The following is a 26608-nucleotide window of genomic DNA, read 5'->3' on the forward strand; positions in this document are numbered from 1 at the left end:
TGCACTTCAGGATGTGTATATTTTTTTGATGGGGAAGAATAGAATAGAACATAGCCGATTGAGATGGTTAATTGCTTTATACTGCATGTCAAATAGTGGTAGAGGTCTGCAAGAGGCGTGAACTTCAAGCATAATAACTGTGTGTAGAAACTACATTTCATGTTCTATCCATAAAATTGGGCATTGTGCAAATCACTATCCCTTCCAGAGGAATCTCATGCATGCACTGTCTAGGTATCTAACATATGTAAATATTATAACCACATCTCAAGCCTCAATGCTAGGTCTAGCCTCCTCATTATGGTGGATATCAGTAGATGTCCGTGCCTTGTCTCTGGCCATAGCCACATCGAAAGCCGCCTTGCTGTGGAAGAGTGTTTCCATCTCCTCCAAGCTCTTCCCCCTAGTCTCCTTCACAAAGAAGATAACGACCCAGCCCATGACGAAATCACAAGCCGCGAAAAAGACGAAAGTGTAGCTGCCCATAGCTGCGATCATATACGGGGTGACGAGCGAGAAGAGGAAGTTGAAGAGCCATTGTGTGGATACGGCGACTGAAACTCCGATTTCGCGGATGCGACTTGGGAAGATCTAATATCAACAGTTAGGATATCGCCATAATGGAGGCCACAACCAATGGGAACCTACCTCGGCAGTATAGGGCCACACAACCGGACCCCAGCTGAACTGGTAGATGGCATTTGTGACGAAGATCATCGCCACAGTTGCTTTGCCAGAATTTGTCGGGCCCGAGGGAGTAGTGGCAACAGTAGTTTCGTGGAGAACGGTCACGATCACGAAACAGATGGTCATTAGGAAAGCAGTAATGTAAAGAGTCGGCTTGCGTCCCCACATTTCTGAGAAGAATAGGAGATAGGTGGCGCAAGTGACGAACTTCTCAGCACCAAAGAGACCCGTGATGAGTAGAGACTGGCTGTTGTTGTTCCCGACAAGAGTCTTGAAGAATTGTGGCCCAAAGTACGCAAGTGAGGTCATTCCCGTGCATTGCTGAGCTAGGAATAAGAAGAAGGCAAGTGCGATCCGGTAGCGGTTTGCGGGTTCAAGGAGCTCGCGCTTCTTGAGGCCCTCGGTGGCCCGGAGTTCCTCCTCAAGACCAGTTTGGATTTCATTAAATTCCGCTTTCACTTCAGCGCCTAGGATGGATCATTCTATTAGTCGTGTTATACATCAATTAGCTCAAGGAACATACCCTCACTTGCTCGAATCCACTGTAAAGCTTTCAACGCTTCCTCGAGCCGTCCCTTCTTAGCCAGCCAGCGCGTACTCTCTGGCATAGGGATTAGACCAAGGCCTAGCACTGCGGCTGGCACCAACTGCAGCCCGACTGGGATCTGCCACTGTCTGGAGATCGCTGGCAAGCCAACCTCAACTCCGTAGTCAATCCAGTAGCTGATCATGACACCCATGGCAAAGAGCCCCTGCATGCCACCGCCAACCATGCCGCGGATCTCTTTAGGCGCCATCTCAGCGCTGTACGCGGGTACAACAGCAGTAGCTGAACCGAGGCCCACTCCGCTTACAACGCGTCCGATGTAGAAGCAGACGAGCGAGTGGGAAGGAGAAACTTGTAGCACAATACCAATGCAGAAAACTAACATGGCGACTTGGATGGTGTACTTGCGCCCGAATCGTTCGGAGATGGGGAAGATACCCAAAGCTGCAAAGAAGGCGCCCGCATTCTGCAGACTAACCATGACCGCGCTGACCGTTGTTTCATCGGTATAGCCGAAATCTTTTATGTAGGACTTTAGCGTTAGGACGCCACCTGTAGATTGATTAGTATCAGCACGCGACGGAATACACGCGGAGGAATGCCATACCCACGACACCTGTGTCATATCCAAATAAAAACCCGGCAGTACAGATAAAAAAACCGAAAAAGTATGCGCGGATAGCTCCGAGCCTGGTTCCGTTCAACCTAGGCATGATCGTGTGCGACAAGCTTGATCCCGTGTCAGCTAGAGCTGGAATGGGGTTGCCAGGTACAACAACGAAATATATCCAGTAGGGAGATAAAAAAAAGTTTCTTGGAAAGGTACACGTCAGGGAGGCTCAGCTATAAAAAGGACAGGTACACAAGGCAACGGGTTGGAGAGGGGGCGCGGCTCCAGCACGCAAAGGATGGTGATGAGCACGCCATGAACTAGAAATATGGCGCCCAGAACATGAAAAGCACAGGCCTCCAAGGTTGTAGGAAAAGGGATCCGCCCGTTGAAATCGGGTGCACACACCTCGAACGAGAAAACTGGATTCTTTGCCTTGCTGCTATAGAGGATAGTATACTTGGGAAGAAGGTGAGTCCGTGTTGGGCTTATAATGAGTCGCGGATGGTGTCCCACTATTAGTAGCATGCTACTCCTCACGAAAAAGAAATGTCCCCCACTCGGGGAGCTGGGTACACTGAAGCCTTTCCGGAAGGACTGGGTGGAATGTGCCAATCAGGCTGGGCGGCCGGCCATCTGAGTTCACTTCCTCGCCCCTTGCCTCCATCCAAGTTACAGCTATTTCCCCAGAACCGACAGGCCGCGAGCACATGGGTCCACGCGGGCCGGGAACGGTTTAGTGTTTCCCCACAAATTTGGACCGAGACGATGTCCCGATGCGACTGGAGAAGCGGTACCGATGACGCAAATAGGGGTCACAATGGCACAATTTGTATGCTTGTTTGCAAGCTAATTGTGCTAAGAGCATTCGCGTTTTTGTTTAACCGAAATTTTAGACGGGGAGCGGTGGAAACCATGACTTTATTGGTGACATGATAAAACCCGTGTCCTGCCTTTAGCGTAGACCGGCATATCTCAGACCGAAGCGCCACTTACGACAATTTTGCGACCAGCGCATTTAGCGCTAAAAGGATTGGCAGCTAAACGGGATGCTAATGTAAGCACAACAAATTTCCGTCACATGAGAGGCTCTCTGAGGCTTCAGCTGGGCTCACACGCCGGAGACAAAAGGCATCCAAGAGCTATAGTTTGCGCTATTATCCGACTCGCTATCGCGTATTTCTATGGCTATATTTACCTACGAGCACAGTCACCTTAATTACTCACCATGGGCTCCATCTCCATACAAGTCATGTCGGACTTACACCTTGAAACCCACCCGTCATACGACAGCTTCACATTCCCTCAAACAGCCCAGCACCTTGCTCTTCTAGGAGACATTGGACATGTCGCCGATGTCCAGTTCTTCACCTTTATAGAGACCCAACTTGCCCGATACTCAACTGTTTTCTTTCTATTAGGCAACCATGAGCCCTGGCATATGTCCTTTAAATTGACCAAGTCCAAGATCCATGCATTCGAAGAAAAGATAAGGAAACGGTCTATGATGGGGAAGTTCATTTTTCTAAGTTTCAACAATTGCCAAGGATGAGCCTTACCGAAGAGTTATTATCTTCACTCACCATAGCCCGAGTACGGATCCAAGATGTATGGACCCTAGGCAAGCTGGCAGTGAGGTGTCTACAGGGTTTGCTACGGACTTAAGCCAAGAAGCATGTTGGATGTCTCGGGCAGTGGCAGCTTGGGCTTTTGGTCATACTCATTACAACTGTGACTTTTTGGATGGGAATGGCAAACATATTCTCTCGAACCAGAAAGGTTACTACTTGATTCCAGCGGCACGATTTGACTCTGCACGAGGACTTGCCATTGGAGAACATTTATAAGAAATGGCATGCCCTCGGTGCCTTAGTTCACTCGCCGGTTTACACATTGTGTTCAAGCATCAAATTAATTAATGAGTAAGTACAGATAGGCGTAGAGATGAAGCTCCCCGTTAGTGAGCCATATTCAAGTTGCCAATAAGCAGATACCGGAAATCTTAGTCACATTCGATACTGACCGATTTAACCGCTCACCCTGGGAGTAACCGAATCGTCCAAGGCTCCAGCCGATGCTTCAATATCGTCTCTTTTTGTGGCGATAGGCTCAGACTGTGGTGTGGCGACCCCTGACTTTCTCAATCCATAGATTGGAAGAGTATTCAAGTCTAAAAGGTACATGTACCAGTAGTAGGTTCCTAGTAGGGTGTTAGCTCTCAAGTTTCACAGAGCACGCCACTCCACTCACCAACAAATAGCCCACCGCCAAGGATATTCCCGAGAAGAGTAGGGATAATGCCTTTCCAGATATACAAACCCGTCGTGATACCAGGGGTTCCAACCCAAATAGCCAGCGGGATAAATGTCATATTAGCGACAACGTGATCAAACCCCAGCGAAACAAAGGCAAAAGTAGGCCACCAGATACCAATGACTTTCGACGCCAGGTCGCGGCCCTGCATACCAAAGAAACATGCCAGACAGACCAGCCAGTTGCAGCCAATGCCGCGTAGGAAGATCATATGGAAATCGGGGATGACCTGTTTTTTTGTGGCGAAGGTTTGAACAGCGGATTTGAAGGTCGAGTCGGAAAAAACACCGCCGTCTGATTATCGGCATTCGTATTAGCAATGAAGATCAAGCGGAATGGGGAACACATACAGCCGAAGACAATGCAAGCGACAAATAGAGACCCAGCGAGGTTTCCTAGAAAAGTCACTGCCCAGTGGATCAATCCCTTCCACCAGGGCAGACGTCGTTGTAGAACAGCGACAGTGGTATACTGTTAGACAAATCAGTCTCTATATCCCATAGTACAGCAACAAGAGTTCATACCATGAAGGAGCCGGTGCAAAGGTCTGCGCCAGTCAAGATAATCATGCACAGGCCGTAGGGGAAGACCAAAGCGGCGATAGTGCGCATCAGACCCGCGGCATTGTCTTGGAACCATGGCGTCGCATTAGTGCTGAGAGCAGTTCCACACGCAAAGGCAAGTAGACAGCCAGCAGATACGGAGCTCATGAACACCTTATCAAGGCGCATGTTACCCTTGTCCACGCCAGCGCGCGCGACGAGTTCAATCACCTCGCGAGGGGTGAAGGCGTCGAGAGTCATGATGATACCCAATTGGATGGATCTCTGGGCAAAATAGAATTGATGATACCGATGGAACGGAAACAAGATCGCAACGATGCAGGGCCGCCCTGCTGTTTAAATATCTCGGTATGTTCATGGTGCTTAGCACTTTTCATGTCGCTTGCAGACTCGGTCTGCTTTCTTGGCGATATTCAGAGAATCCATGCCCCTGTCTGCTCCGGACTTGGCTGCACAAGCCATTGAACTCTGATAAGACAGGCGGTCCTTGTCAAGAACTGCGAATGGTTCATATGGCGGACCATGCTCCGAGACGTTCACAGCAATCGAACACGATCGACACTCCAGATCGGCACGTATGGAGAGGTAACGAGTCAGCATGCTGGACCTTATCGATCGAGGCTGATAGAGAGTTGGTTGTGAAGACATCTCCGCGGAGGTGCTGCAGCTTATCAGCGTCCTTGGCATTATGTCCTTATCCTTGGGTGGCCAACCTGAAAGAACTCTTATTTAGCCGTGTGCCTGAGAGTTATGATCTACAACAAAGAAAAACGAGGGCTTCAGAATTAGAATCCAGTGTTCAAATTGCCGTGCAAAATACTAACTAGTTGACGATAGGGCAAATATCCCAGGCGATCATTTTCCAAACTAGCTCCGTCCCGCAGCATCCTCAAAAATTGCCTCATCCTATGCGCTCAAGAACGACACGGGGAATTGTCTGGAATGATTCAAGTCGCCTACCCTGTCTCACTCATCATCGCCATGTCCCAAACTTCGGGGCCGGTCACTCGAGGGGAGCCTCCAATCCCAGTCTGGTAGACCTGTTCATTGAACAGCCTCAGTTGCATCACGATGTTGACATCTGCGTAAAACCACGCAATTTGAGCTGAATCAGGGCCGTACGTAAGCGAGTACCATGTTCCACCCATTCCTAGAAGCCATGCACTCGTCAGCTTTTTCGGGCGACCACCATGCAGGAAGTAGATTGTCGCGACTCTCCACCAGGCGCAGGAAACGAAGAAAGCTGGCACATGAATTGGGGGCTCCCCCGTAGATGTTGTCACTCTCTGTCTGGAGGTGGCGCGTCCAGTTATCATCCATGCGAAGACGGTAGGCGTCTATCAGCAGCATATAGACATCTTGCTCAGAGCGGTTGTGCAGCCAGGCCTTCTCATTCAATCTGTGGAATGGTTTTTCGATGTACACCGATAGACCTCTAGGAGGAGCTTGGACCTGGGGAGAATAGACGTAAGCAGCTGGCTCGCGGCAGAAGTGCTTGTGGTTCGGCCAGTCGGCCTTCTGGTGCTCGCGCGAGCAGTAGTATTGCGTCACACATCTGCCACAGCGCGTGAGAGAGACGTCGAGTGATTCTTTCTTTCCACAGAACTTGCACTTCTCCACATTCTGTTGAGTTGTTCGCGCACCGCTGGATCGCGGCAGAACGGCTTGTGGCGCGCCCAGTCCGCTTTCTGGCACTCACGCGAGCAGTAGCACTCCGTCTTGCATTTGCTGCAGCGCTTGAGAGTGACGCCGTCTGCGTCTTTCTGAAAGAGCCCGTCTGACGAGAGACTGGTGAAAGAAAGGAAGACAGGACGTCGTGAGGGTAGTGTGGAGGAAGACGCGAGGATGGAGGATGGACGACAGAAGGCGGGTGAGGAAGGAATCCAAGAGAAGGAAAGAGGAAGAAAGGTGATTGACTTGAGCCGTGAATTGGATTAATGAACATGAAAACTATTTGCTATCAAAAACAAGATATAGAAGGTACACTCCTGGATCTCGCACCAGACATCCATCCATCTTTTCTTTCCTCCAAGATCATTGCAGTCCGTTACGCTCATGAGTACGTCCAGTCAAATCGTAAAAACAATCATAAAAAATCCCTTAAATCCCATCTCTCCACCTTCTCAAACCACATAATGCGGTCTGCGACTGGAGCTATGATGCCGATGTCGTGAGCCGGATCCGCGACGACTGGAATGGCTGCGTCTCCGCACGGTGGTCTCCTTGACAATAACGTCGCGGTTCTTCTTATGCAAGAAGAGCGCCAGAAACGCAGTCCAGAGGAAGAAGGCCGCCTCCATAATGCCAAACGCAAAGGAGGTCTTCAGCATCGCACAGGTCTTGTTTATATGCAGGGACAGATCGTTATTCGTGCGGAAGCCAAACTCGCCGAACGGGCCCAGCGAGACCCACGCGCTGCCACCGTCCCAGTGGGAGCAGTCGGCATTGGCGATGAAGCGCAGCTGGTAGACACCGGCGATGAAGGAGCCGAAAAAGCACAGGTCCAGGAAGGCAACAAAGAGAGCAGAGCGCTTGGTTGTGGAGAAGCGGATGAGCGTGTCAAAGGCCCAGAAGACAGCGATGACGCTGACGATGAACAGGACCAGGATGTAGGGTGGGGTCAGCATGTTGGCTTGGACGTAGCCGTGGACGAACCAGGCCTGCAATTTCACGGTCGGGTTAGCTGGGGATGCAAGAAATCAAATGGGGAGGACGCACCATCATGCCGATGATGGGGATCAGGAAGGTGATCTCCACCAGGCGGTTGAAGATGAAGAAGACGCTGCCAATCATCTTGTCGGGTGTGGTGTGGAGTGGTCAAGGAGTCAGATCAGATCCGAGGAATGCGCGCGCAGATAAGATGGATTGCAAAATGTCCCGAGGTTTTTAGAACGACGGCATGGGTTGCAGGGTTGGTAGTGGATTAAAGGCCGTTCCGATTGCAACCCTCGAGGACACACAGGAGAGAGAGGTAAGGGGGAGGGGAGAGGTGAGGAAAGAAAAGAAAAGGAAAGGAAAGGAAAGGAAAAAAAAAGCAGAGAATGACAGAAATACTACGAGCGTCATATTGCTGACGGCGGGGGGGGGGAGGCTGGGACCGACCAGGGTGGCTGGGCAACTATACGGAGGAATAGTGTTGTGCAGCCACGATTATCGTCGGGCCAACAGCCGGTGGTCCATGCGCCGTCCCAGCCACGGGTCGAGGACAACCCTAACTCAGATCGGGAATCTCGGATCAATCAACACCAACGCTATTTATTCATCAAATGCATGCGACGCTAGAGGTACAAATTTCATCCTGAAACAATGCAATAAAAACCCCGGGGAGGCCGGATCTGTAAGTGGCCGCCCTCGACCCGGATGACTGATCACCACCCACCAAAAGACCTAGCTGTGTGTTGTGTAATGCCACTGGGGTATGCTAACACGGCTGTCGTGAACTCTCAGGGCTACCTGCCTCAGCAGGGCAAGGACTTAGGATACCTTCAGTCACGGGCCAGATGATAGGGCCACGATCCACAGAGAAGGCGATATGTTGCTCGTTCCCAGTAGCATTGTTGGACTATCATACGCTGATGCATCTGTATCTGGGATGAAAAAAAAAAAAAAAAAAAAAAAAAAAAAAGAGGAAGGCATACTCTCAGCGGAGTCACAGACATGTACTGAGGATCTGGCGTACAGATCGTGCTTGCCATGGCAGAAACCCAGAGCATTCAAGCCAGATCTTGTGATCCATGACGAAGATACCATAGCGTAGGTGATTTCCGAAAGCGCTTTCTTATCTATAGGATGGCGTTCTATTGTTGCGGGTTTTCCAAGGGTCTACTGCCGCTGACGTGTTCGAGAACTTCATTGAACAGTTTCTCCATTGCTGCGGCAGATGGCCAGAGCCAAAGCCTGTCCTTATGTTATGGAAAACGCGTCTTTCCTCAACGGTGATCGACTCAGAGCTCTTTGCGAAAATGCTGGAGCGAAGCTGGTATATCTTCTAAATTAGTCTCCTAATCTGAACACGACTGACGACTTCTTCTCAAAACTAGAAGGCTTTGTCGGGAGGAACTGGCATGACCATGCCGGCCAGGACTTTCTTTAAAGATTTCCTCGAGCGGTGTGTAGATATTGTGGAGGTTCGGGAAAACAGTGTGAATATCATTTTTTTACTTGCGGGAGTCTACATGGTGAACGTAGGAGGACGTCTCACGTGAGCACAGGGCAGGTCCGGTTCGCATGTCGCGGTGGCTGTGTAAATGCCCATAGGTTTCGATCCCGTCGGGGCGATCTAACTATAAATCCACGCTCCTTTTATACAACGGCCATGGGCAATTTCTTCCAATTCAACGGGGCAAAAATACACTAATTATTCGTTCCTCCCTCCAACTTATCGTTCGCCATCTATCATTTGCTCGAGTCATCATGTCATTCGGTACCTCAGTCAGCGACATTATACTCTGCATGAAGATCGTCCATCGGCTATTCTATCATTGTCACATCTGACTACCTGGTAGGTTTACTAGTGGATACGCCTATCGTTAACTCCCAGATGCTGTACGTTGTATTCGAGAATAGTAGTGGAGTGGACAAGTAAATATATAGTAGTGCGATCACATGACTACGAGTGATCCATATACGAGATGTCCCAGTTCGCTGCCCAATTCGTGGCGGAGCCCCACCTCCTCCCTGGATCAGCGTCGATTATGTCAGGGCGGTCCACCCAAGGACCACAAGTGCACAGCCACTCTCCCCGATCTCAAGAGCGAGTGGAGCACTATAAGCTTGGCAGCCCGCAAAGAAACACTGCGTTGGACAGGGGGTTGTTTGACCGATGATGCCCGTAGGGTAACTATAAATCCCCGTTCCTATCTATACAACGGCCATGGAAACCAATTTTTTTTTTCCAATTCAGCGGGGGACAAATACACTAATTATTCGGTTCTCCCTCCATATCATCTGCTCGAGTCATTATGTCCTTCGGTTTCTCAGTCGGCGACATTATACTCTGCATGAAGATCGCCCATCGGCTATTCTTTGCTGTTACACGTGGTCGCAAGGCAGCGCCCCGCGATCTAAGAGAACTCGAGAGTGTTCTGCTCGGTTTATACTGTTCTTTGAACAATCTCCAAATCGCAACTGAGACCATCTTCTCGAGAACCACTAGAAAGTCCAACGAAGATACGGTATGCATGAAGCAGCAACTCGAGTCCATGATTCATTCATGCCTTCAAACCCTGAATGAACTCGAGAAAGTGACACGAAAGTACCGTGAAGCAGCTCATGATCCACCCTCATTGCCAAATTCCCAGTATAGTGTCGTTAGCCTGCCGTTTTCGCAGCAATTCAGAGCGCAGACCAAGATTCAATGGCGAAGACTTCTTTGGGACCTCAAAGGGGACTCTCTCAGTCGCTATCGGGAAAAGCTCCAAGCGCATACGGACGGGATCAACCTTGTTTTGAACACTTTTATTTGGTTAGTCGTATATCTATTCAGGTCGGAACCCCGTCTAAACACTTTGATTTAGGTCTGCTACCAACCGCCTCGAAGAAGATGGACGACGCCAGACACAGAAGATAGACGAGCTTTTGCAACAGGCGTCGCATCTCAACAGCATAGCTTCCCAGTTTATGCAGAATGTTCAAGCTGCCATGTCAACCACCCCAGATACCTTCACACTGCCTGACCGAGCATCGTCTGCGTCCCTGCTAGGCTCTTCGCTTGTCCCGATAGCCACGGATATGAGCAACTGCTGCTGCGCAGACAACGCCCAGAATTTGCCTATGGTAGCTGCCTCTCAGGCCTCAACATCTACACGGGTGCCCATTGCCTCGGAGACGTCCAATGTTGGAACCCAAATGCCATCACGTGTTCAATTTCGGTCAACTGAGCGACCTTTCCGACTGCCCGGGGTGATTGAAACCATCAAAAAGACACAACAGGTGGCGAGTACCAAAGAGCTTTCGGCGAATCTTCACATTACTAGTACTCCGTCTATCACAGAGCCAGTCCATCTAGCAGCTACGTCGCAGAATCGAGCATGTAATCTAGTCATTGAACGTCTCAACAAACGCCATTTCCAATCCCAGGAAACAATGCATGTTAAGTCTATTTAATAGTCAATACTATGTCGTCTAGTGTTAGAATCTTCAAAGTAGGGACGCAATGGCTCTGCCGATGAACTTTCATTAGCTTCCATGTACCTCCTAAGATGGAGAAGCTAATGGCGATAAACATCTGTATAGTCTGCTAGTATGGTGTATGGACTATAATGCCCTACCCCATAGGGGGGAGTTGGACGTGGCTAGGTCCAGTAGCTCAGGATAACCCTGAATCGGGAAGCTTAGCTCAATAAACAGCAACGCTATCAAATTAATGCGACGCTAGAGGTACAAATTTTGTCCCAACATAATGCAATGGAAAACCAGTTAGGCCGGATGACTGACCACCACCGATGGAGCAGAGAGATCCCCAGTCGGCATCGTCTGTGGTGGATACCCAGTGTTCTGCGGTGAAGACCGACCAGCCCCCGGATTTGGTGCCGCCGCATACCCACGCTGCATCTCATACACATTGCTAACATCATCCTCGCTGGACGACCAGTTGCCATCGGGATCGTGATCATGCGGCCGCCGTGGGTAGGCAGGGGAAACGAATGGATTCGTGGATCCTAGGTAAGGTGCCGCCGAGGTGTTGGATTGCACCGGGTCCAGGTGCTCCTCGTCGGGATTGCGCAGAGCAGCCCTGCTCTCATTGAACCGGCCCATCTTGGTATCCCCGTAAGGATCGACGGGGTCGGTACCCCAGGTGCGGATCGGATAAGCACGTCCCTTGCGCCAGGCCTCGGTGATCGGAGGGAAGTACTGGCGATAGGAGACGTAGCCGGTGATGAGGCCCAAAAGCCCGCCGGTGATCACGTCGAATGGATGATGGCGCGCGTCCATGATGCGCGACACGGCGATCAGGGTTGCCGCGAGAAGAGGGACCGTGACCAGCAAGGTCTTCCAGACTTCACCGCGGTTATCCATGACGTGCAGCTTGCCGCCTAACCAGAGTGCTGTATAGCCTAAGCCGGCGAAGGATGCTGGGGTTGAATAATCAGTCAGTATCGAGGGAAAAGTGTAGTTCAAAGATGCTTACAGCTGCTGTGACCTACATTGGGCCTATTAGCATTTCATATCAACTAACACATCTGAGACGACATACCTGACGGCCAAGATCGGAATCCATCTTTGATCAATGCCGGGTCTCCCGTACAGATTGTGTAGTTCGATAAGCCCGGAATCGCATCATGGCTTCCTTCCGGCGGTTGGCACCTTGCGATCAGATCGGGTCGAGGCTTGCCACATGCATTCTTGAGCACTTGCGTAATCACGAAGGCCAGACCTTGCGCTAGTAACAAGCCTAGAATACCACAGTTCAGCTCCCACAGGCGATCTTTCCACCGATACGGGCCTCTCATCTTTCTCCTCCCCGACGTTGGATCCTGCTTGTGGTGCGAGAACAGGCCATCGATCCCGAGGGTGTAGATAATGATGAGGATGATGGGAAATAGTCCCGAGATGGCAAGGGCGAGGGCCATCGGAACATGCTCGTGGACGGTGTACGGGTACTGGAGGGAGATGTTGCGGAGGGAGAAGTGCTGGTGGAATGGCTCGATGGAGTCGAGGATGTAGAAGCCAATGATGCAAGCACTGATTCCAGGTTAGCAGGGCGCACCAATTGAAGAATCAGTTTCGACGCACATGAGAATGACATAGTCGAAGATGTACCTGAAAGCTGTCAGTGACGGATTCGATCGGGAATACAGGGAGATTATACACACGAGATAACAATGCGCGGACGCAGTAGCCGCTTGGAGAAGGGCAACTTGGCGGGGAGTTCCATAGATGCGAAGGAATGTATGTGTGTGCTGCACAGAGAAAAAGAACAGAAAGAAAAAAGAAAGATGAGTGTCGCGTGTAGCGGCGGAACACAAAAGCTTAAGTTGGGCACGTGTACTGGTACCTGGGTTGCCGCCACAAGTGGACGGCAATTCAGGTACCAGTACCTGTTTAACAGGGTCTAGCCTCACAGGAGATCCACGCGCCCGACTGCGCCGCCCGGGGCTCCACCCTCAAGTCTGTCACTGACCCGGTGTGATTGGCCTGCGTGGTTCTTTGTCCCTCTCGGTCGATTATTATTGTTTCAGCCTGGAGTCTTGGTATACTATCCATTCTATTTATACCCCTGCTCTTGCTAGGCGCCAAGGTCTAGGCATTGTTCCTCTAGAGACAACCCTTTGTTGCTTTTATTCTCAAAGAAACACGATATATGAGAAATGGCTCTTCTTTGTAGACCAAGAATTCATAAGGCCGTAGATGGCCCTCGATAGGATGCTATTAAACAAACCCCCATGCCGTGGACAACCGACTCCAAGTCCCCTCCGTCTAGACCTTCGACTTGACGTTGGATGCTGATAGTTTACTAGACTTCTCCGATCGGGCTTGTTGTACAATGAGTGACAAGCAAAGACCTATTGGCCCATGCAATGCCCACAAGAACACGACCAGGATGTACTTGGGACCCGGGGAGGGCACCGTGATGCGGGATGCCATCCAAGCGGCACACAAATGGTAAGCCTGCCTCCTTCTCGCAGATTCAAATTAACACAGGGGTAGGGTCCATGAACTGCTCCCTCCTGATCTCGTCATTCGACATCGATGGAGCGACAACTTCGAGGTACATGCGCACATGCTGTGCTACCAGTCCCCCTATCTCTTCCGCAGATGCAAGCCCTATCTGGTAAGTTTTGAATCCCCAATGAATTCCTGGACAATATGAGCTGACAATGCTAGGAACCTGACCCGATCATTGCTAACACGGGACTGCTCCCAGTTCTCAACATCCCAGACCCCGTCCACCCGAAACACATGGAACAGATCGTCAACTTCTTGTACACGGGAAGCTACTCTGTCGCAGAACACGACGTCCTCTGTCAAAAGTTCCTCGGAGGTCCACTTTTGACTTGCTGGCCCTGCTACAACCACGCCCGTCTCCTGGCCTTCCATCTAGGCATGATCCGCTCAGCTATGTTTCTAGGCCTCGAAGATCTGCGATATATGGCGCAGGAGAAATTCTGTCTTGCAATTGAAGGTGCCTCCCTCCCTGTTCTCCAGAGAATTGTGCTTGAGGTTTATTCGATGAAAGCTTACACAACGGGAAGCAAGAAGCCGTGCTCGTGGAATCAGCTGCCAGTTGATGATTTCCGGTCATCTCTGGTTGTCCCCACTGTCTTGAGGTATATCGAAAATCGCGGACAGAAACTGGGTGAAGAGCAGTTCAGGACTCTTCGTGTTCAGTTCCCGCAGTTTGCTTCTGACTTGGAGCTGGGTATTTCTGCATCGTCAATTGCTTGGTTTTCCTGGTGAAGTGTGAGCCTGCTGCTACCATCAGCCTCGGCGCTAACTGTCCCTGATCTGGCGGCTAACCTGGCGTCAACAGGCGATGCGGGCGTGGCGAACAGGAATTTGATTGGTTTTTCGATTTTCACTTGTTTCATCGTGCTGTGGCTGAACTTGAAATAAGAATCTTGCGCACACTATGTAAATGGGGTTGCAAAATTGACATGAGAGTAACTGAGCACTAATTATAGTTCACTAACTCATCCCTTATTTCATTACCCTTCCCCGTCCTTGAAATCTCAACAAACCACAAACTTTCTCAGCTTATCTTCTGGCTTATTATTTAAATATCCATCGTGATCGTCTTTGACACTGAAGCCTGAAGACTGGGAGGCTCACGACCAGTTCACGGAGACGTTGCCGATGAATCCGATGGGAAAGGAGGAAAGGAGTGGATTGAGTGAAGAATGCAGAAATATTGCTAGAAAGGCAGTGACTCTGATGGAGACAATTGTAGAGGGTATAACGTTCTAGCTAGAAAGTGGAATGAATATCTTAATCTATAAAATTCAACGAACTAAAAGATCGTATTTCTAATAATACAGCAGTTGAAGGAGTGTTTTGCTCTGGATGCGAATGACCCAGATACAAGATGCTATCCACAGGACAATTCACCAGTCCATGTGGTCTGCTGGGCACAACTTTTGCAACACAGAAGCAGTAGGGAAAAAGGAAACATGATCACTTGGGTCACATGAATATTGACATCAAACATTAAATCAGAGATGATGAAATGACACGGTCCACAGCAGCCGCATTGTACGAGGGACGCACTAATTTAGCAGACGGTGATGTACAGACCCAGAGGCGAGGGGTTGTAGTCCTCGAAGAAGTTGAGGTCGGTAGAACCAGCGTTCTTCATCTCGTAGCCGACAGTCTGGCCAGCCGGGCACGAGAAGGTGGAAATCACGTACGAGTTGCCGGGCGAGACGGTGGTCGTACCGAAGTCCTGGGAGACAGAGGGCATGTTGCTATACGAGGTGGACGAGGTGGCGGGCGACGAGAGCTGAGCGAAGTCGATCTGGCCGTCACCGCTGAAGCTGTAAGACGAGGTCTCGAGATCCTGCTTCTCGGGGAAGAGGAACACCAGGCTGCAGGTCTTCCCAGCGTCCGACGAGGGGATGTCGAAGTTGAACAGGCTGGAGACGGATGAGGTCACAGTGCCATTGTACGAGGTGCCGGAGGCAGTGTCGGGCGAGGACGAGTCGACGGGAATGATCAGGTGCGGGTACTCATAGTCGCCCGAGAGATCAGTAGGGCAGCTGCCGCTGGACGAGCCGGTGGCAGAGGGAACAGCCGAGGGCGAGCCAGCAGGGACGCTGGAGCCGCTAGCTGGGACCGAAGGGTAGACGCTGGGCGAGGAAACAGGAATGCTAGCAGGGCCACCAGGCTGAGACGACACAATGGGGGTGGGAGCCGGGGCTGGGGAGCCGCTGGCGGGACCAGAGGGCTGCGAGCCAGGGATGGACGACTCGCCACCAGGAGCAGGAGCACCAGGGGTAGCGGAGCAGCTGCAGTCAGTGACGGTCACCGTGGTCAGCACAGTGTATGGCGAGCCCGCCAGAGGGGGGCTGCCCGAGCCGGAGGGGGCCGAAACAGAGGAGCCGGAGCCGGAGCCGGAGCCAGGGTATCCCGAAGGCGAGGCGACAGGAGTAGACTCAGGGGCCGGCACAGAGGGGCCGGAGCCAGAGCCAGGGTATCCAGAAGGCGAGGCGACAGGAGTAGACTCAGGGACCGGAACAGATGAGACGGGCACAGAGGAAGCCGGGACAGAAGAGACCGGGATAGTCGAGTGAACCGGAGTGACCACAGCAGACGAAGAAGCGGCACCACCAGAGCTCGAGCAAGAGTCAGCGTGCAGGTTCACGGGCTTGCACATGGTCACATCAGAGCTGTCAGTGGTGTAAATGTTCCGGCCGTTTCTCTCGCCAGTCTCGCAAGCAATGAAGTTGTCACTGCCTTGGAACTCCAGCTCGCCCTGGGAGTTGATAGAGAAACCTGGGGTGGGAGCAGCGCCTTCATCACACTGGAACTGGGTGGTTTCGGCTAGAATAGATCGTCAGTATCGCCTTTTTAAAATGATCATTAGTGAAGTACTCACAGGTGATGACGCAGCCACGGCCATTGCTATCAGTGATAGTGCCGTTGGACGAGTTGAGGCAGAATTGAGCTGGCGACAGAGAGTTGTCTCCAACACGGGTCTGGCCATCGTCCAGCTGGCCCATCGGGCCTGAGACACCACCAGAAGCCGACAGGTGGAAGCAGCAGGAGTTGCTGCGGCCAACCAAGGCATTAGTGCCGGCAGCAAAGGCTGCGAGGGTGACGAAGGTCTTCATGGTGCCGAGTAGCGAGTGAAGATGGCGGAGGGGTCAAAGAACGAATGAACAAAACCCTTTCAAAGAAGCTCTTGATAGATCTTATGAGCTTATTATCCGCCTCTGAGTGTAGATCAACAGGGGATTATTGGGGGCGACGATTTGGAGAATGGGGGATATTTATAACGAGCAGTGGATTAGGTTACTTCGTTACGAATCAGGACATGTGGCTCCGGGGCTGCTTGAGCCACAAGGATCCGGTATTTCCAGAAAGTCAAGCAAAAAATGGAAAGGCAGTTTGTTGGCCGATTGTCATTGCATTGGCTCGATGCCGTTGGCTGTGGGTAGAGTGGATCAAGTCTCTGTCTCAGAGAGCAAATAATCACAGGCCCGAACCAGCCGGACAGGTCAACATCGTAACATAATAAACGTCATTTCCAAGAAAAGATCACTGTTGCGAGATGTGGAGAAGTGGCCACACTCGATGCTCCACTGACAGAACAGCGGTTAATGGCTGCCGTTGAAAGAGACAGGGCAGTGGTGGGTCCCCGGAGCCTATCACAGAAGCCATTCGATTAGTATGGATCCCATCTGTGCAGGCACCGCGATTCCAGTGGCAAATGCAGCTTCTTCCATGGAAACCAGCTCGAGTGTACGACTACGAAAGACGCAGGCTGACCGAAATCCGGGTCAAGCGGATGGAAGCGGCGGTTCCACGGTAAGTCGGCACAGTTCGGCCTTCTCATTGACTCCCACTCGTCTGTTCCGGGTGGTCGGCATACGGCTGATCGAGGTACTCGTGGAGGATCTCCAGATTTGGTGCCTGGAGCAGCTAAGGGTAAATACGCAGAGTTCAGGGGGAGACTATAGCTCAATTTTTAAAAGCCAAAGAATCACCTATGCCTCTCAAGGACACTCGGAGGCTAGGCCCTTCAAGAAAGTTTGATCGCATCCACTGGGGTTGATAGTCCCAGTGTCAAACTCTGAGAAGTGGCTGCCAAATGGTCTGAGTGCTGTGCAACTCCATTGGGAAACTCGGTGGATTGCACTGCCAATTTGGTGCGCCTGTGCGACAATCATAATGAAAGCAGGATTTGGGTTCCAACACAGCGGGGGCAATGAACACACCACAACTGGGTCGGATCGTGGGATTCCGGAACGTTCCTGGTGCCTCCTGGTACGATTCATTGCCGGTGGATCCCCGAGCGCGATTCCGCCAACGATATGACCAGCTATTTTTGTTCGTCTGGTTGGACCCAGAGTTGGCCGCTCTCTGGACACACACATTATTTTTATTATTTGTTGCCAGAATGCCAAACATAGAATAATGTGTGAGATAGTAACAAATTGGCAATGAGAAACGTCATGCTCAATCTTGTATCTGGCTTCGAGGCATGCGCTGGATATCATGGAGGATGTGGTGGATTAGGAAGCGTCCGATCCTCGACGCGTGTCAAGACGCCGATCCATGTCACTTCGCCGATCCGGGCATCACTCCCGGCTCGATAAGGCTGCGCACAGTGTTAGGCTTCTTGGGTTTCTAGAACTCTTCAAGTAGTGGCTGACTGGCGTCCTTTGGAGATTCCAATGGTATAGTAGAGATATCTCCATATATCACAAAGCGTTTAGGCATAGTAGACTACATTCACAGGGACGTCTGCCTAGGTATTCAGGAACCAGGCACAATGTTGATGTGTAATGCGTGACTTCATTTCGGGACTCTTAAGTTCTATGAGGCGGTGCTTTCCGCTGCATTCCGAATCGGTTCAATCGAATAATGGATCTCGGCGATGAGCGAAATAATGCCGTTGATTTTCCGTAATCGATGAACAACGTCTAAAGCGCCAATGCCATCATTGTCTCCAGTTCCAATTCACACCGGCACAGCCGTTGGGGTTGTTTCTGGTCGCTTAAAGTTAGCGCTGACGCCAGTGCCAAGTTTATCCTGGCATGCCATGTCGATCTCACGCCACACCAAGTGAGCCGAGCGGGTCTTAACGCTGAGGAGACCATGACCTGTCAAAATGACATAGATCTCGTATGAAGACGTTAAGAAAGGTCTGTCTTGTTATTCAGTGATCCAGTCGAGACGGGAATCTATTGTGTCGGTGTCAATTCTGTTCTGTTTCTTCAATGCATGAAATCTAATCTTGATCTCTTGTTTCTGTCTACCTATTTTTCCTTTCTTGCTTTCTTTTGTAACAGATATTCTAAGGCATTGCGTGAGAGGGCAGCTGGGAAGGTGAGCCAAGGAGGACGCCCATGATCACTGTTGTATTTGACCCTGGAGTATTCCGCTGGCAATTTATGATCTAGATATCCCAATGGAACCACAGAAGTTGTATTCATGTCGACAGTAATGAAGAGTCCAGCTCGGAAAACAAGGTGTCCCAATCGAAGGTGTTCGCGCCGATGCTCGTGTCGAACGTTTGCCAAACGTCACCGAAGAACGTTAGCGACGAATCCATTAGAGTAGTGTCGGTGTTAAGGTCCATGGAATTTGAACCCATCGGCATGTCCGGGCGATCGGTAGGTCTGGAAGCTGACTCGCAAGGTTCGGTACCGGGGCGACCTGTAATGGTGTTTTCCATTTCTGGTAGCGACACTTTATTCCGGCGAAGGATAGTCATAAATGAGTCAAGCAAATGTTTTGCAAACGGTGAATCGCCCTTGGCTTCTTCAAGAATGCCAAATGCATCGAAAATCTCGCCACGACGCTCCTGATCTTCCGTTGATCGACTGCTTTTGTTGAGACAAAGATCCAACAAGAGAACTACTATGGCCATGCACATACAGTGCAAGACACCGGAAAACTTTAACCGAGTCAGCACGAACGGAAATCTCTCTTTTCTCAATTGTGCCTCGGCACGGATCACCATGCGGGCTGCGTCCAGGCACGCAGTCCTTGAGTAGGAATTCGCGTTGCCGGTGGAAGTTCGAGATAGGAAAGGCAAATGCAACCTGCACCTCTGGGTATGCAGTATAGAGTTAATTATGTATCGCTGACTGACGATTTCGGGTGACCTTCGCAAGTCATCCACGGGTAGTTCGCTCAGATCGGTATCCAGAGAAAAGAAAGCCGGGAGTTCGTTTGCGACTGCTCGGAGCTTTATGTCAATTTCTTGTACTTGTTCGAAAGCAGGCCCCCCAGTGCTGGATGTTGTGAAGGGGACATTGTCAGTGATCTCGCGGCATAGTTCACCCAGGCGTATTCGTTGTAGGCAGTAGGACATGGAGGTTGGCTGATCAATCGGCTGGTCAACAACCATCCCATCAGTCAGGTCTTCATCGTTGGCATTCCGGGGTTTGTTGGTCATCATTTGTCGTGGATTGATCGTATAAGTTCCTTTGTGAGAACCCGCAAACTGAGAAAGCTGCCTGTTCTCTTATCAGCATCCATAAATTGTGGGGACAAAATCAGACATACCAATCAGTCGACACAAGGTACCACCATACTCTCCTCCCTATTTCCGCCCTAACTGAATCAGGAGGAACAGCGTTTGCGAAATTCGAATTATGCTGATGATCGATCCGGTGCAAGCATAGCTCTCGTGCAGCCGAGATGGCAGTAAATAGCAAATGGCGAGCTTGAGCTCGTATGCCGACCAGGTTGCAGACCACAAACAGCAAAATTAACATGGCTTGAATGTCCTCAATAGATTCGCAGTCCATACGGCGCGAATATTCCAGTGCCTCGAAAGCTGCCTCCGCCCATGACATAGACTGTTCATTTGCCTCCTCCACACTAGAGAAAGGCGAATCGTCCATATCGCGCACAGTCCAAAAAGACGTGGTGCTAGCCAGTATTGCCAAGAGCAAGGAGACGTACCCAAGCTTTATTGGTTTATTCTGGTGGAGATCATCATAAAGTTCGTTTACGAGTGCTCGGACTGAAGGTCTATGGACGACATGGTGCAAGTACGTGATGTCAGAAAGGTACTTGTCGACCACTTTTTCAGACTCTTCTTGGAGAGGAATCCAAATACATCGTGAGGTTGGAGTGTCACTGACACTATTTAATTTCGTAGCTTGTTGAATGGGGCAAGTTTTAAACTCGATCTCATGGCCCTGAAGGAAGTGCTGTTCCTACAGTAAGCAGTTAAAATCGTCAGGAAAGAGTAGAACGTACCGCTGAAGTCGGGTAAGTGACCGCTTTCTCAAGCCAGTCGGCGTCAGCTGTTGAAGGTTGCTCTTGCCTCGGTATGTAGGGGCGCTGGCCTCTGAAACGAGATGAAGACTGTAGCGGAAATTCGGTCTCAAGTGTTTTCTCGGCGGTCGGTTTACTCTGACCGATAACAATGTCTTCGAGTCTGCACACGCGTGCTAGAATATCTTCATTGTCAACTTCTGGTTGATTGCCAACAACAGAAGGGTTGTTGGCCCGCAAAGGCGAGGAGGCATATAGTTGGCAGCTCAGACCGCGACTGGTGCAGTTCGGACAGGGGAATTGGCGACTGCACCGCAACTTCCTGGAACGACAGAAATGGCACGACACCGGCCGTTGTCGCGACAGCCTAGCTTCTTTCTCAATGCGCATTTTCGTTTACGCTGAGACACCTTGCGTGGGTCTCTGTTGGGTGAAGATGATGGATGAAGGAAGGACACGGCCGGCGACGACGCTTGGCCAATGACAAAGCGAGAACGCCGCGGACTTTCCGTCAATCCGCGGAGGGTCGATTGGGGGGCGATTAAGTACAAAAGCTGGATACTTGAGGAATATGACCGTGATTATTATCCAACTTGAGTACTTTCAGGCTATCAACGGAATCAGTCAATTGTCCACCCAAAAATGGACTCCGTCGTCGCCCAAGTCAAACATCTGATGCAAGCCGCCGACGAAGCCGGGCGATTGAACATCCGCAAGGCTCTCCAGCAGGTGCAATCAGAGTTCGATTCTCCTAAGGATGTGTTGCATTCTATTGCGAACTTGGTGGGGTGGTCGTCTACACCCTCATTCCATGTGAGACTAACTCTAGACACAGAACTTGCTACCGTCGATCATCCGCATTGGCGCCGACCTGAATCTATTCAGCACGCTGTGCAAGCATCAGGGCTCCATGAGTGTCAATGATCTTGCAAAGACATCTGGTGCAACAACTCAGTTACTAGGTAGGATTATTCAAAGCTGGTCTGAGTACTGTGTTTGAAGTCCTAATATATATATATTTCTGCATCCAGAGCGAGTTCTCCGCTACCTGGCTTCCAACAGCATTATCCATGAAGTCGGCGAAGACCAATACGAGGCCAACAAATCTACTCACATCATCTCAGACCCTGCCGGAGATGGTATGATTCACTACGGGTACGTGAGCCTCGTCAGAGATATTGTCATCCTCACACTCCACCCACGTACATACTAAAGTGACCAGATTCGACGTCCATGGTCGCATCGCACGGGTTCTGCCAGCTTTCTTCTCCGAAACAAACTATGAAGATGTCACCTGTGTGACCAAGACTCCATTCCAGAAGGCTTTCAATACCGAGCTCGCTGCCTTCGATTGGCTCGTTCAACGTCCTGAGCTCTTCGCATCACTACAGAAGATCATGACCTCGCTGAAATCAGTTGATTGGACCACCGGATTTGATTTGATTGACCAGGAAGCCCAAAAAATTTCGCCTGGTCCCGCAGAGGGGCATACAAAGCCTTTCTTCGTGGATGTTGGTGGCGGGTACGGCCACCAATGTATCGTGCTTGCGAAGAAGTATCCCAACCTCCTAGACCATCTTGTCCTCCAAGATTTGCCAGAGGCAGTGAAAAAGCTGTCTCCGATTGAAGGAGTGAAAGCTGAAGCATATGACTTCTTTGAGAAGCAACCCATTACAGGTATGCATTTTGGTTTCAAGCCCGACTTCGTGCTCATTCCCAGATATAGGGGCCAGATTCTATTACATGCGCAGAATCATGCACGACTGGTGCGACGATGATGCTTCAAAGATTCTTCAGAATATGGCAGCCGCCATGGGTCCCGATTCCCGCATTCTGATTGACGAAGTCGTCCTCCCTAGGACTGGCGCTCACTGGCAGGCGACAATGGCTGATATCGCCATGATGGCTGCGTCTGCTGGGAAGGAGCGCAGCGTGCCGCAGTGGAATGCGCTCTGTGAGCGTTCCGGATTGCGGGTGGAGCAGATTCATACCTACGAGCCGGTGAGTTATACATCGATTCTAGTCTTGGGGCCCCAGTAGGATGTTCGTCAGGAATAGGTGGCCTGCCGGTGTTGCTTCTAAATTGTATTCATACTGCGCTTGACACTCCCAACTCGAATCTATACTCGTACCGAAATATTTTTACCGAGTATATCGGGCCCACGGCGGTTCCTTCGTAGGGTGAGGCGCTAGGTCGGCCTGGCGAGAAATATTGGTGAACGATGAATATGACAAGGAAAATAGCCCAAGATGCAGCAGGGTTTCCAGGGATGATATAAAAACAAAAGAAATGTAACTGCTGAAAGTATTGTACACAATGTTAAGATCACGTTCAAAGCTTGCCCCCAGTGATCTGCTCTCCAATCTTCTTGAGTCTGCCCTGGAGAATATCCCAGCGTTGGGTCTCGCTTTTCCGTCCTTCGTTGACAATAGACTCCACAGTCCGGGGGTTACCCAAATTCCAGACACTTTCACCTTCTGAGTGGTCGTTGCTCCACGCCTTGTTGGAACCGGTAGGGAATACCTTGGCGATTTCGGCGTCGAGCTGCTCCTCTGTAGTGATGAACTTGCGCGCATTCATGTACAGGTGCTGCAAATTCTCCTGGCGCTCCATCTTCTTCTCAGCCAGCTTGGACTCCATACGTGCTTTCGATTGAGCCAGACGCTCTTCTCGGTTGGGATCCGGTAGGACGGCCATCTTTTCGTGCAGCATGGCTTGCACGATGGACGGCCGCGTTAACCGCTCATCGTCTCTCTCGGGCTGGTAGAGGACCCGATCGCGTTGTGCCTGGCTGGCCTGACTCCGGGCAGTAATCCTTTCATCAGCCACTCGTTTCCGCTGGTACAATTCCCGAAGACCTTGTCGGAGGTTTTTCCGTCGTAGCGCCGCCATTTTCAGTCTGAATTCCTGCTTCTCGGGGTCGCTGCTGTTCTTCACTTCGCGCTCGGTCGCTGGGGCCTGCGTTGCGGCATCGATATACTGCTTCGTCCTCTTATCTGGCCGTCGAGACGGGAAGATCTCGCGAGGTACTGGGAGAGTACCTTTGACGCGTGGTTTGCTCTGGGCAGAAGGCTGAATGGCTCTTGGGACATCGACAAAGTGAGGAGATTCGGGGCCAACACGAAGATTGCAGGAGGACGCAAAGCCACGGACCTGCATGGCGGCCGCCCGGCCGCTGCGGGAGAGGGACATGTTGGACAATTGGACGCGGTCACTCCGTGTCTTCGGGAAGATCGAGAAGAGGAATGGACGGAGGTTGGGCGACGAAGCGAGTTTGCGAGTGGCCCGTGCGCGGCAGAAATACTCCGCCCGCCATTTTTTTTCTTTTCCTCTTTCACTCCATCTCCGACCTGCCACACTTTTGTCAAGGCAGCAAATTCTGTTTTATTTTTGCAAACCACCCTGAATCATGGGTACCGGAAAGAAGGAGGCCGCCCGTAAGGTGCGGCAGGGGAAGCTGGATGATGGCATGGGGAACGTGAAGACCAAAGGTGAAAACTTCTACAGGTACGTTTCCCCCTACCCCAAGGAACAACGCTGCTCAAAGAACCAATGTGGACTGACAATCATCTAGAGATGCAAAGAAGATAAGGACCTTGAACATGTTCAAGGATGGCAAAGCCCAACGCAATGCTTCTGGAAAAATCACCAAGGCTGCCTCCTACCAGTCGCGCGATGCCCCGGTGGCTCGCATTGAGCCCAACCGGAAATGGTTCGGCAACACCCGAGTCATCTCTCAGCAAGCACTGTCCTCATTCCGTGAGGCTGTAGCAGAGCGTGCGGCGGACCCATACCAGGTCCTGCTCAAGACCAACAAGCTTCCCATGAGTCTCATCCGGGATGGTGACGGGGTGAATGGCTTGAAGCAGCACCAGGCTAAGATGGCGGTTGAAACTGCTCCTTACGTTGACACTTTCGGTCCTAAGGCTCAGCGAAAGCGAGTGAAGCTAGGCGTGGCATCTCTGGAAGACCTTGCTGGCGAGACCGCCAAGATGCACGACTCGTACCTCGAGAAGTTGGATCAAGGCACATTCGCGGATGGGACTGCGATTGTGAATGGTGACGACGTTGCTCGCGAGGACGGCGGCACTTATACCACTGCGCGAGAGTCGGTATTTTCCAAGGGACAAAGCAAGCGGATTTGGAATGAACTTTACAAAGTCATTGACTCCTCCGATGTTGTGATTCACGTTCTGGATGCCCGTGACCCCGTTGGCACCCGTTGCCGGAGTGTTGAAAAATATATCCACGACGAAGCTCCGCACAAACACTTGATCTTTGTCCTGAACAAGTGTGATCTTGTCCCGACCGGCGTTGCTGTAAGTCTCTTTTTTCCCTCCTTTATTATTCCCATCACTGTGCTCGAGTTCGTTGTTTTTTATATTCTTTTTGCCCCCTCGGCCTCTTGGCCGTGCCATTGCTAAGTCAAGGCTTCTTCCTGCGACACATGTCGTGCTTTTCTCAATGGGAGTCTGTCTGTTACAGCTTTGGTAGATTGATGCTGGTCCGCGCCGAACCTCTTTCTGAGACTAGGTTGACTGGTTTTCGTCTTGAAAACTTGTCTCAAGGACCAAGCGTGCTTTGTTTTTGAGTTGAGTCCTGCTTCTGCCTTCTTTGGTGGCTTTATAGCAGGCCTCTTAGTAACATCCCACACATTCTGCGCTTTTCACATTAGTTGGTGATTGATCGCTAACATGGAATCTGTTATCAGGCTTCCTGGGTCCGCCACCTGTCAAAGGATTATCCCACTCTCGCATTCCACGCCAACATCAATAACTCCTTTGGTAAAGGTTCTCTCATCCAGCTGCTTCGCCAGTTTTCAGCCCTGCACTCCGACCGGAAACAAGTTTCTGTTGGTTTTATCGGTTACCCCAACACCGGCAAGTCTTCCATCATCAACACTCTTCGGAAGAAGAAGGTCTGCACTGTGGCTCCTATCCCTGGAGAGACCAAGGTGTGGCAGTACATCACTCTGATGAAGCGGATCTACCTCATCGATTGCCCTGGAGTCGTTCCGCCAAACCAGAATGACACCGAGGAGGACATTCTTCTTCGTGGCGTTTGCCGGGTTGAGAATGTTGAGAACCCGGAACAGTATATTCCAGCTGTTCTTCGTCGCGTCCAACCCCGTCACCTGGAGCGGACATATGGTGTTAAGGACCAACAAGATGCTATTGAGTTTTTGAGTGTTCTCGCCCGCAAGGGAGGCCGACTACTCAAGGGAGGCGAACCGGACCTGGACGGCGTCGCCAAGATGGTGATCAATGATTTCCTCCGCGGGAAGATTCCTTGGTTCACGCCTCCTCCGAAGGGAGCTGGTGCGGAAGACGGTAAGATCGAGGGCCGTGAAGGCCGACTTGGGGAGATGGGACGCAAGCGCAAGTTGGACGAGACAACCTCCGAGGCAGCCGACGAGAAAGCCGAATCTTTCGATTCTCAGCCTGGCGGTGATCAGGAGTTTGAGGGTTTTGGAGAGAGCGATGATGATAACGACTCCATTGCCAACCTGGAAATCAGCGATGAAGAAAGTGGCGAGGAGAACGACTGAAAAAAGAGCCCAGACGAATACGACTCCAACGGTTAATGATCACTACAGGATGGCCATATTCGAACGACCTATCCTCCAACACCCGCCAGGCTTGAGATCATGAATTGAGCATCCGGACCCAGTCGCTCCAATTCCAGAAGTGGTCATACGTACTTCACCCCCCAGCAGCTCAGCGTCGCAGAGCGCTAGTCCTTGCTGCGAACCTGCATCCTGCGCGGGATTGTACATATCCTGTACATCCACGAATTATCGAGTCCATAGAATACTCGGCACTTCATTAGATACCCGATGAGCAATAAAAGCAATCAATTTGTCCATTATTGCAATGCGTAAACACTTTCCGACCGCCCGTAGGCTAGCTAGACTATAGATCCTGCGCTTCACCGCCCGGCAAAATGTCATGCGGGGCGGCAGTTTGGCTCCGTCATCCGCAAACGCAGTTCCA

The 26608-nt window shown here is 51.0% G+C and overlaps 12 protein-coding genes across 12 annotated transcripts; 4 read left to right on the forward strand and 8 right to left on the reverse strand.

The window, feature by feature from the left end:
• Nucleotides 1–267: 267 nt before the first annotated feature.
• N7474_008248 (uncharacterized protein) lies at nucleotides 268–1947 on the reverse strand (the record flags this gene model as incomplete). The annotated part of the gene is made up of 4 exons (XM_057199658.1): nucleotides 268–591; nucleotides 649–1154; nucleotides 1211–1786; nucleotides 1842–1947. The coding sequence occupies 4 exons, from the start codon at nucleotides 1945–1947 to the stop codon at nucleotides 268–270; spliced, it is 1512 nt and encodes a 503-aa protein (XP_057050359.1).
• Nucleotides 1948–3871: 1924 nt separating this feature from the next.
• N7474_008249 (formate/nitrite transporter family protein) lies at nucleotides 3872–4960 on the reverse strand (the record flags this gene model as incomplete). The annotated part of the gene is made up of 4 exons (XM_057199659.1): nucleotides 3872–4044; nucleotides 4095–4451; nucleotides 4508–4628; nucleotides 4682–4960. The coding sequence occupies 4 exons, from the start codon at nucleotides 4958–4960 to the stop codon at nucleotides 3872–3874; spliced, it is 930 nt and encodes a 309-aa protein (XP_057050360.1).
• An 870-nt stretch (nucleotides 4961–5830) lies between these two features.
• On the reverse strand, nucleotides 5831–6445 carry N7474_008250 (zinc finger MYND domain-containing protein; the record flags this gene model as incomplete). Its single annotated transcript, XM_057199660.1, has 2 exons — nucleotides 5831–6365; nucleotides 6420–6445. 2 exons carry the CDS (start codon nucleotides 6443–6445, stop codon nucleotides 5831–5833), a joined length of 561 nt encoding a protein of 186 aa, XP_057050361.1.
• Nucleotides 6446–6843: 398 nt separating this feature from the next.
• On the reverse strand, nucleotides 6844–7513 carry N7474_008251 (uncharacterized protein; the record flags this gene model as incomplete). The annotated part of the gene is made up of 2 exons (XM_057199661.1): nucleotides 6844–7380; nucleotides 7439–7513. The coding sequence occupies 2 exons, from the start codon at nucleotides 7511–7513 to the stop codon at nucleotides 6844–6846; spliced, it is 612 nt and encodes a 203-aa protein (XP_057050362.1).
• Nucleotides 7514–10360: 2847 nt separating this feature from the next.
• On the forward strand, nucleotides 10361–10825 carry N7474_008252 (uncharacterized protein; the record flags this gene model as incomplete). The annotated part of the gene is made up of 1 exon (XM_057199662.1): nucleotides 10361–10825. One exon carries the CDS (start codon nucleotides 10361–10363, stop codon nucleotides 10823–10825), a length of 465 nt encoding a protein of 154 aa, XP_057050363.1.
• A 312-nt stretch (nucleotides 10826–11137) lies between these two features.
• N7474_008253 (phosphatase PAP2 family protein) lies at nucleotides 11138–12596 on the reverse strand (the record flags this gene model as incomplete). The annotated part of the gene is made up of 5 exons (XM_057199663.1): nucleotides 11138–11793; nucleotides 11850–11861; nucleotides 11916–12403; nucleotides 12455–12481; nucleotides 12535–12596. 5 exons carry the CDS (start codon nucleotides 12594–12596, stop codon nucleotides 11138–11140), a joined length of 1245 nt encoding a protein of 414 aa, XP_057050364.1.
• Nucleotides 12597–13262: 666 nt separating this feature from the next.
• Nucleotides 13263–14275, forward strand: N7474_008254 (BTB/POZ domain-containing protein; the record flags this gene model as incomplete). The annotated part of the gene is made up of 4 exons (XM_057199664.1): nucleotides 13263–13324; nucleotides 13370–13493; nucleotides 13547–14081; nucleotides 14145–14275. The coding sequence occupies 4 exons, from the start codon at nucleotides 13263–13265 to the stop codon at nucleotides 14273–14275; spliced, it is 852 nt and encodes a 283-aa protein (XP_057050365.1).
• A 655-nt stretch (nucleotides 14276–14930) lies between these two features.
• On the reverse strand, nucleotides 14931–16488 carry N7474_008255 (putative GPI anchored cell wall protein; the record flags this gene model as incomplete). Its single annotated transcript, XM_057199665.1, has 2 exons — nucleotides 14931–16198; nucleotides 16254–16488. The coding sequence occupies 2 exons, from the start codon at nucleotides 16486–16488 to the stop codon at nucleotides 14931–14933; spliced, it is 1503 nt and encodes a 500-aa protein (XP_057050366.1).
• A 2324-nt stretch (nucleotides 16489–18812) lies between these two features.
• N7474_008256 (uncharacterized protein) lies at nucleotides 18813–21004 on the reverse strand (the record flags this gene model as incomplete). Its single annotated transcript, XM_057199666.1, has 5 exons — nucleotides 18813–19206; nucleotides 19262–19428; nucleotides 19479–19845; nucleotides 19895–20553; nucleotides 20597–21004. The coding sequence occupies 5 exons, from the start codon at nucleotides 21002–21004 to the stop codon at nucleotides 18813–18815; spliced, it is 1995 nt and encodes a 664-aa protein (XP_057050367.1).
• A 252-nt stretch (nucleotides 21005–21256) lies between these two features.
• On the forward strand, nucleotides 21257–22654 carry N7474_008257 (S-adenosyl-L-methionine-dependent methyltransferase; the record flags this gene model as incomplete). The annotated part of the gene is made up of 5 exons (XM_057199667.1): nucleotides 21257–21397; nucleotides 21450–21576; nucleotides 21646–21769; nucleotides 21837–22291; nucleotides 22341–22654. 5 exons carry the CDS (start codon nucleotides 21257–21259, stop codon nucleotides 22652–22654), a joined length of 1161 nt encoding a protein of 386 aa, XP_057050368.1.
• A 292-nt stretch (nucleotides 22655–22946) lies between these two features.
• Nucleotides 22947–23807, reverse strand: N7474_008258 (uncharacterized protein; the record flags this gene model as incomplete). The annotated part of the gene is made up of 1 exon (XM_057199668.1): nucleotides 22947–23807. The coding sequence occupies one exon, from the start codon at nucleotides 23805–23807 to the stop codon at nucleotides 22947–22949; it is 861 nt and encodes a 286-aa protein (XP_057050369.1).
• Nucleotides 23808–24024: 217 nt separating this feature from the next.
• Nucleotides 24025–26163, forward strand: N7474_008259 (putative GTPase NOG2; the record flags this gene model as incomplete). The annotated part of the gene is made up of 3 exons (XM_057199669.1): nucleotides 24025–24122; nucleotides 24190–24934; nucleotides 25327–26163. 3 exons carry the CDS (start codon nucleotides 24025–24027, stop codon nucleotides 26161–26163), a joined length of 1680 nt encoding a protein of 559 aa, XP_057050370.1.
• Nucleotides 26164–26608: the final 445 nt, after the last annotated feature.

The sequence above is a fragment of the Penicillium riverlandense genome (genome assembly GCF_028828495.1).
Source record: "Penicillium riverlandense strain IBT 135883 chromosome Unknown utg000007l_segment0_segment0, whole genome shotgun sequence".
NCBI lineage: Eukaryota > Fungi > Ascomycota > Eurotiomycetes > Eurotiales > Aspergillaceae > Penicillium > Penicillium riverlandense.